This window comes from Anarrhichthys ocellatus, unplaced genomic scaffold (assembly GCF_004355925.1).
Source record: "Anarrhichthys ocellatus isolate YVR2014 unplaced genomic scaffold, GSC_Weel_1.0 scaffold177, whole genome shotgun sequence".
In the NCBI taxonomy this organism is placed as follows: domain Eukaryota; kingdom Metazoa; phylum Chordata; class Actinopteri; order Perciformes; family Anarhichadidae; genus Anarrhichthys; species Anarrhichthys ocellatus.
In genome coordinates this window covers 136,551-145,642 of record NW_022280207.1, presented here as the reverse complement: position 1 = coordinate 145,642, position 9,092 = coordinate 136,551, and the positions used below count along the sequence as shown (strand labels likewise).

The window sequence follows — 9,092 nt, the reverse complement described above, 5'->3', positions numbered from 1 at the left end:
TGTGAGAGAGACACACAGAGACAGAGAGGGTGACTCCATCTTCTCTACAACTTGTCAAAGCAGGAAGAGCAGAGATTAGTGGCGCCAGAATTAGCAGTGTGTGTACAGGTAGATCTACAGCTGCTTTGTGTCAGCTCCACTCTGCTCTGGAAGCTTCAGCATGAACAGACGAGGCTCAAAGCAGTTCAAAGATGGGACTTTCAGCAGTTTGACATTCAAACACTCAATAACATTTCTATCAGGGAACAAGGATGCAGATATTTGATTTGATATGAAGACGCTGGTGTTAGATTAGAACTATTAGAACTATTTAAAGGCAAATAAGCCTAGCAGCCAGTCAAAGAGCCCCTGTAGCTCCTCTGCTCTCAGACAATAACCCAGCAGCCTTTATGCTCAATTGAAGTGTGAGAACACATTTTATTACTCACCCTCTTGTGAAATATATTTATTTAATATAACGAATTGATTGGAGCCAATTAGGGGTGGGAATCACCAGAGATCCTGCGATACGATATTATCACGATACTTGGGTCACGATACGATATTATCACGATACTGCCATATTCTGAGTATTGCGATAACATAGGCCTATATTGCGATTTATTACTTTTTCAACTTCGAATTATGTCCCCAAAGGAAAACTGTGTCAACATGTTTTATCTAATAAGATAAAGTTTGTCTGTTCATCTCACTTCAATCATTTTTATTGCAGCAAAATAGGATTGTCAAGCAGACAGACTGACCAACAATCTCATAAATGTTGCATGAACCTGACAAACTGAACTGTTTGCATTTAGTTAAGTTGGACTATGTAGTAATACAAACGTGTGGACTCAGTATATGAACTATAACTTATATAAGTAGGACATAAGAGTTATATAACTCAGTATAACTTGCGATGCGTGGACGTCGAGGGCAGAGAGACAGTTATGCGCTGCACTCTCCCCATGAGTCTGGCTACTGTTGGCAGATTTAACCCCGTTGTGGGGCCAGATGTCTCTTTGTTTTGACCAACTTCCTACCAATCACGCTGACCCGGGACCTTTGCTGACCTCACCAGACAACAACTCAGCACCATCTAGTGGACTGAAAAAGCAATTGATTTGATTTTTCTAGTTTTTCTTAAAATAGTTTATATAATAAAAGATCGATACTTGGCGTCCATGTATCGATACATTATCGCTACGCAAAATATCACAATACTATGCTGTATCGATTTTTTCCCCCACCCCTAGAGCCAATATATAACATGGAAATGATCTGTTGCATACATGATACATAATTGATTCACTAATATCTGTGAGATCAAGTTTATCTTGTCTACATCAAGGGACACGCAACAACAAGGGGGAAATCCAACAATAAAGAGGACATGAAAGAACAAAGAGGACAAGAGTTCTTTTTGGTTATTTTATTTTTCAATGTGAAATAGTCTTGTTCTTTCATTATAAACATATAAACACCATGGAAGCATATTGTCATCCATGACATCTGTACAGTCTAAACACAAACAGAAGGCTGAACTCATCCTATTCAGTCCATTCAACCTGCAAAAAGAATTTCCAGCTCCTTTGATAGTGAACATTCACAGTCAGTTCATGATGAAGGTGGTCCTCTTTGTGAAGCCAAACCTTTAACATATTTGAGGAATACCTGATACATGGTGAACAGTCAGTCCTGCCCGCTGCTTTACAGTCCTTCAGGACAGAGCTGTCCACAGACATGAAGCTACAGGAAGAAACTATCCCTAGCAAGGAAAATAAATTCTGAAAATGAAAAACAAAAACAGTTTGGTGGTTCAGTTCATGTTACTTCCTTTAGACAAGAGAGGTTAAGGGCAGACCAGAAAGAACTTTAGACCTAGGAGTATCACCAACTGACACAATACAATAGTTTCATTCTAGCAGTGTGATTACACACAGACCGGACCAGACAAGACTCAGTGAAGCACCAGTTCTTAAAGTCACACCAACTACATTACATCACTTGTTTCATCAGTTTCAAACTTCAGGTATTGCACAATAGATTGTTGGGTGAATAATTATCTTTGTTTGCAGTATTGTTCCAATTCCTCCACTATGACACATTTGTGTCAGATAGAATCAGCTATGTCCTAGTGATACATACTGTACGAGTACATGTATGACATCACTGACCCATCCCTCTTTGACAATCCCTGTAGGGAGATGGGAATAAGAACTAAACCCACAACTCTGAGAACATCAGAAGTCCAATGAAAAAGCTCTAAATATTAACAATGTCAGGATTCTGCCTGTATTCTCATAATTCACCCCCTCAAAATTCAGACTCATTTCAGAACTCAAAAATCGTATTCCCACGGTGGTCATGGTCCATACCTGTTTTTATGTGCGTGTGCGTATATAATAATAATATATATGGACACAGGGCTTATTGATCTTACCAAAGCATTTTGTTGGGTCATTGGGAAAGGTCAGAACTGACCGTTCTGTCAATGCTGCATAGTCTGCGCCAACTACAGCGTCTCAACATGACAAAGCCCTGCAGGCCATGTTATATTTGCACGGAAGTGTTGGGATCGGTCAGGCTGGAGGAGTGACGACATGTTTCCCTGGCAGTGGAGCCTTAAGTCTGTATCTAAGAGGCCCGGCATGCAAAGAGGACTGAGACTTGGTACGAGAATCTACCGCAGGAAAGTTAATCAGCAACTCATCCATTGGTCAGCTCCACATGGACGGAACACCTCGCTCTCTTTTCCATCTAGTGCTTGTGGTAAAATGCAAAGCCATGCCACACACTGTCCACCATCCAGAGTCACCAACTCTCCTGCATGTTAAAGGAAAACAAGAACTTAAAACTGAATTAAAAAGCATATCTTCTTTGACATTTCTGTCTAAGGCCATTTCTGTCTGTGATTGGTCACAAGTGTGGTGCAGAGGTAGGCAGACTTTGGCAGACGACGGGTGAAAGATCAGACAAAGAGCATAACCCTTCTCTGCATGGTAGACAAGCAGCTGTGCAGACGCCTGGGGTTATGCCGTCAATACTGGCCAACAGGACTATAGTAGAGATATACTATTTGAGAATGTACGGTTCTAGGGCGGTCATACAGGCTTTAAGATTTTGCTCAAATATTAAGAAAATCACTGTCAGATATATGCTGTGAACCTCATCCAAACAGAATTTACATCTCTAGGTCTCTTTTCCAAAGCAGAGTGCGTCAGTCAGGAGCTCAGGCAACGCTGCAGGACCATCATCTGTTCTGTCTAGATGTAGTCATCATCCACAGGTTCTCCTGGTGTATCACAGTGATGGAGGAAGAGCACCACCACCCTCTGAAACACTCCTCTTTTGCTTTGTCGGCGCTCTGAGATCTCCTCCCCGATGGTCTCCATGCAGATGTCAGCTGACAGCTGGCCTTTACGCCTGGGTGCGTAGATGGTGGCTTTCACACAACAGAGAGAAAACAGTTCAAGTGCTTATATAATCAGGTTCTGTCTGTTACAGGGACAATGGTAATGACGTTTAGTGAGTGTCCTCTGATAGCACGGGTGAATGATTGACTGCACTCACTGCTTTCATCGTCCTCAAAGTCGTAGCGAGCGTAGCTGTTGGGATCAGCTGCTCTCAGAGTCCTCAACCAGGGGAAGTCTGTTATCATGCTGTAGGGAGCACCATCCACCAGTCCTGAACAATGACATCATAGAAGACAGTCACCTTTAAGGGCTCTGAACACATCCATTCAACTGGTTGTTTGAACAGAAGCCATACATTCTTCTTCATCTTCTCTTCCACAGGATGCATCCGGAGGATTTTCAGCTTCACAGTTTCTCTACATCATTGATTAATGCACTGTGGGCAGAACACACTGCATCGTCTCTGATCTCCAGCACAGAGAGTTCATATTGTGTGAACACAGTAGGACTTGGGCGACTGGATGAATATATCAGCTATCGTAGATTGACATAGTACATCGGCAATTGTTTTTGGGCAATTATTTGGGCGACGTTTGTCATTTTATTCTGCTGATTTAACGGTGTGCCTCTGAAGAACAAGAGCAGCTCAGAGAGCAGAGAGCCAGCATATTCTCACATCTAACTGTGTGAAAAAAGAGTTGCTGATTGTTGGAAAGACCAGCAGTGATGGTTTTGGTGGGTTCCATTTGGTTTCCTAAAGATCTTTACCATACAGGAAGTGAAGCACACTTGGCAGAGTCTCAACCAGAAGCCTGATGAGGCTTCAGCAAGTCATTAGCTGCAAAGGATTTCCACCACATAATACATATCGTCCCACCTTTCAAGCTTACTCTAGCATGCAATACAAAACAGCTTTCATTGTTGACATTAGTCATTAAATCAGTGCCTGAGTTTCAGCACTTGTTACAGTGTGCTGGTCCTTAAAGAGGGCTCCACACATGATCTAAATGTGTTACTGGCTACAAAGCAGGACAATGTTTTACGTGCATGTCCATCTTCAGGAGACAACTACACATCTTTGACGTTTAATGAAGATGCAACTGTGTTACCCTCCAGTGTATAGATGTCCCGGCCCCAGGGGTACGTGGGATACTTCTTCACATCCTCTTCTGTCCTGGTGGCCTCTGGGAAGAACTCGTACTTGATCAACTCTCTGAGACACAAAGAGTTCAGTTTAACTTTGCATTTATTAGACTGGCTGTTATACATTTTTGAAGAAGATATTGAGAGGTGGTTGTCCAACATGGGTCAACCGAGTGCCCCTGTCTCCTGGATGGTTGGTCATTCTGGTTCATCAAACCATGTTCAGTTTCTCAGGATTAACATGCAGGACAAGATGTGTTCAATCAAAAGGGTGAAGGTCAGAAAGGGATTGATTTCTGATGATCAGAGATATTACTCACTGGCTGATGTTGGCTATTGTGTCCATCCAGCTGCGAATGCGAACCTTGTTGCGTATATTGGGAGGGTTGCTGAATTCGTGCACGATAGCGATGTGATAGGGATAGGGCCCCTGGAAGAGCTGACGCTCCAATGCTACCGAGTCGATCTGAAGAGAGAGCAGTAAAGAGATGTAGAGTAGAGCGGGAGTAGCAGAACAATGTCTACATCATGGGATGTGTTTTCCACCTCTGCTATGTATGGAAGAGGTGTTGTATTAACTTCTTCCTGCATGACATGGATCTACCAACTAAAGCAGCAACAAATCTAACTGGCTGAAAACTTAAACCGGCTAAATTGTTTGAGACTTATTTCAAAATAATGGCCATGAGGCACATGCAGACATTTGAATGTGCCTTTGCAGCATTCAAATGTAAATGTGTAGATCTATTGACGCTGCAGTATTAGAGTTTGGTACAAACTACATTTTAAAAATATATCAGGGTAGCAACAGCTTTTTTCCCTGTGATGCCAATCCAAAGCTTGTTGCATTGAAATTGAATTAATTCAAATGCTGAAACCGCGTTTGCCGTATTTAGTGTAAAACTATAATTTGATATGTATTGGGGTCTGAGTGTTCTCATGCCTGTTGAACAGTAGATGGGACATGTCTGTAGTACACTGTAGATGAGTACCATGGATGTATTAGAGGAACTGGAGGACACCCAGTCACTTGAATGAGAAGCCAAAGATTCCACCCGTTACATTTCCCCACTCTGCCCATAGACTTTACATTGAGATGATGAGACACACTTTAAGATGACTTTACGAACATAAAACCTTCATGTTTACGAACTCATACTAGACAGAGCAATAACTAAGCTGAGCGATGGAGAGTGGCCACCCAGACCAACTGCGCTGCATCCAGCTCTCTTAACACATCCATGGTTAGGATTCGGTTTCTGTCACAGATTACCAACCTGGTGCATAGGGCGCATGTAGATGATGCGGTTCCTCTCAGGAGGCATTCTCAGTATCTGATCCAGGACCTGCTCCATGTCCAGCTTCTTACATTGAGCGTAATCAAACCGGTTCACTATGGGTGCACTTTCTACCCGCAGCTGTTTCAACACTCGACATCTGGTGGCTACAGAGAGAGGGAGGACACAAGCAGACACTGACTGAAGGCTTTCTGACTTTGTTATTAGAACTCAACATAAGGCTTGATGGGGGTTTCAAACTGTACCACATTGAAGACCAGTCATGAACATGTACTCTCCCCATGTTTACCTCATTTATATCAACACAGGTTAGGGACATTAGATACATCTGTTAAACTGACATAACAACGGTTAGCTGCCAGGTTCACTCTTCATATCCCACATGGGCATCATTTCTATTGGTAACCGTGGTCCTATTGGAAGCTACGTTCAATAACTCACTCTTTTAAGGTTCTTTCATGGCGATGAGTTAGTCAGTCATCAGTCAGTGTATCCATTGGATTTAAATTGTTGTGAACATTAATTACGTTTTTGGTAACCAATATCATCACTAGAATAACAAGAAAGTTCCCCAAGACCCAAGCAGCTCGGGACCAAAGGCACCAGAGCTCAATTGTTAAATATTCACAAAATGACACCAACGATGTTGTAGCTAGCACACAGACTTTTACAATAAGGTTCAGAATCCTACCATTAAAGTGGCAATAGACTGTCTTGCTTTAACTTATCACTATGCAGTAAATGTTAATGACACAATGTAGTGACTATAGAATAATGACACCGTCAGCGTTTAGAGTGGTTAGCCTTGCTTCACTTTGCAGTTGTGTCTGCCACACAGGTCCTGTGCATGAAGCTCAGTAGTTGTGTGGGTTGCATTGAGGGAGAGACTGGGTGCTGTTGACAGCAGAGCCGTGGACTGAAATGATTTACAATATAATGCATTTGAATGTATTTCTTGTTTTTTCCCTGATGGTCTGAAGAAGTTGCTAAATTTGCCACTAGTAGTAGGCAGTGAGGAACATGGAGAGCAATCCAGTGGTCTTTGCCACTTGGAAACGCTAGGTTGAAAAGGTGTCTATGGCCACTTTAAATGCAGCGCTGTATAAAAGGAATGAGTGGACACACAGCATCTGAATGTGTGATGTACAGCTAGTGTTCTGTGAAGCAGAACTAGTCGGTATACATGTTGTTATGACTGAAGTATATTGACCCTTTCAGGTGGTTGGGTAGACTCTTCTACTACCTACCTCGCCAATTCAACATTTGTACAGTTTGTGATACAACTTTAAAAAAATAGTCATTTGTGGAAAATAATAATCAAAGTAAAAATGGTACCATTTCCTCCAAGAGGTTTACGTTTAAGATTATTAGCATCTTTCTAATGCAAAAACAAAAGTGAGAAAAACATGCACACGAGTCATCATATTCAGTGTGTTACCATGAATGAACATCATCTTGGGGCAGTCTTTGAGGACCAGGTCAGTGATCCCACAGTTGGTCAGAGTGATGCCCACCAGGTTCTTACTCTTCAGAGACAAAATCTGCATGAGCAAAATCATCTCACTATGTCAATTATACGAACAAAGGATACACAGTACACAACATGTGCATCCTGGCTCAATGGAGCTCACATGACACTGCTTCTGCTGACTAAAGGCATTTAAAAACAGAGCAATCAATCAATGCTTGGCTGTTCCTGCCTATGGGGCGTGAATGTATGTTAGTCGTGATGGGCAGGTGGAACCTTGCATGGTAGCTCCTGTCATCAGTGTACCAGTGGATGTGAATGGGTGAATGATGACATGGAGTGTTAAAGAGCTTTGAGTGGTCACTAGAAAAGAGAAATACAAGTACAGTCCATGTACCATTGATTCCATTGTTAAGACTTCTGACCTAAAGTCTCTCCCTCTCAGCCCCAACTGCAACACTTTGGCTCCCCCAGGGGATGAAAACTATTTCGAAAATCTTGTCCATCTTTGTCACAGGTTTCCTATGAGAACTGTATTACATACGATGTACAGTGCACATACATGCAGAACATATTCACCATTAACCAACAACACCTTTTAACTGTGATCAACAGTGACGATAAGACTATAATGTCTCAGTGAAAACAAATGTCTACAGATATGAGTGTCTGTGTGTGTGTGTACCTGCACGTGGTCGTCCTCAGTGACTGGGTCTGAGGTGCTGGTTGATTTGTCAGCCATTCGTTTCCTCCTCACTGCTACTCGAGGCCTGGCTCTGGACAGCTCTTAACAACATAGGCGGCAAAAATATCACCTTCAACATTAGAAAAGTAAGCAGCACTGTCCAACGAACAGCTGAGGGCAACTTTCAATGCAGCAGAACCAGAGATCTTTAAAAATAAAAATAAAAAGATCTAACACATTCTTCTTCCTTGTCAAAAGCAGACACCTAAATTACCCACAAGGCAACTCAACTGCAGACAGTTCCGTGGTACATTCGGGTGCGTTATGCTATTACTGAAGCAGCCAACGTAGCCTCAAGCAGAGATGAGGAGCGAGCGACAGCCGTCTGGTTTTCAAACCGGTCTTCAGACCTAACCAACACTGACTCAAGTGGCATCACTTGAGAGAGCTCCCTCTGGATACACTAAAGGCTTTACACCACATTTTTCCACATATGCAGAGCAACTGTCCAACACTACCTTCAGTGGAGCTTCCCTTACAGCAACTACTAGCTCAAGGTAGCACTAAAATATGACTTTATGGCAATACCACTCACATTTTACATACATACACATATACACACACACATACATACACACACACACATACACGTACACACACACGTACACGTACACACACGTACACACACGTACACACGTACACACACATACATACACACACGTACACACACATACATACACACACACACACACACACACACACATATATACATACACACACACACACACACACACATATACATACACACACACACACACACATATATATACATACACACACACACATATATATACATACACACACACACATATATATATATACACACACACACATATATATACACACACACATATATATACACACACACACACATATATACATACACACACACATATATACATACACACACACACATATATACACACACATACATATATACACACACATACATATATACACACACATACATATATACACACACATATATATATACACACACACACACATATATAGACACACACACACATATATAGACACACACA

At 42.0% G+C, this 9,092-nt stretch overlaps 1 protein-coding gene across 1 annotated transcript in view; it reads right to left on the bottom strand.

Moving 5' to 3' along the window:
- Positions 1-1,740: 1,740 nt before the first annotated feature.
- The window catches only part of fbxo38 (F-box protein 38), a 40,241-nt gene continuing 32,889 nt past the window's right edge, over positions 1,741-9,092 (bottom strand). The window contains exons 15-21 of the mRNA XM_031878424.1: positions 7,990-8,090; positions 7,275-7,377; positions 5,816-5,982; positions 4,859-5,004; positions 4,505-4,608; positions 3,553-3,666; positions 1,741-3,424 (exon numbers count right to left, since the gene is read on the bottom strand). Of these exons, the coding sequence (XP_031734284.1) occupies positions 3,246-3,424; positions 3,553-3,666; positions 4,505-4,608; positions 4,859-5,004; positions 5,816-5,982; positions 7,275-7,377; positions 7,990-8,090 (914 nt within the window). The 3' untranslated portion in view covers positions 1,741-3,245. The remainder of the gene's footprint in view (positions 3,425-3,552; positions 3,667-4,504; positions 4,609-4,858; positions 5,005-5,815; positions 5,983-7,274; positions 7,378-7,989; positions 8,091-9,092) is intronic.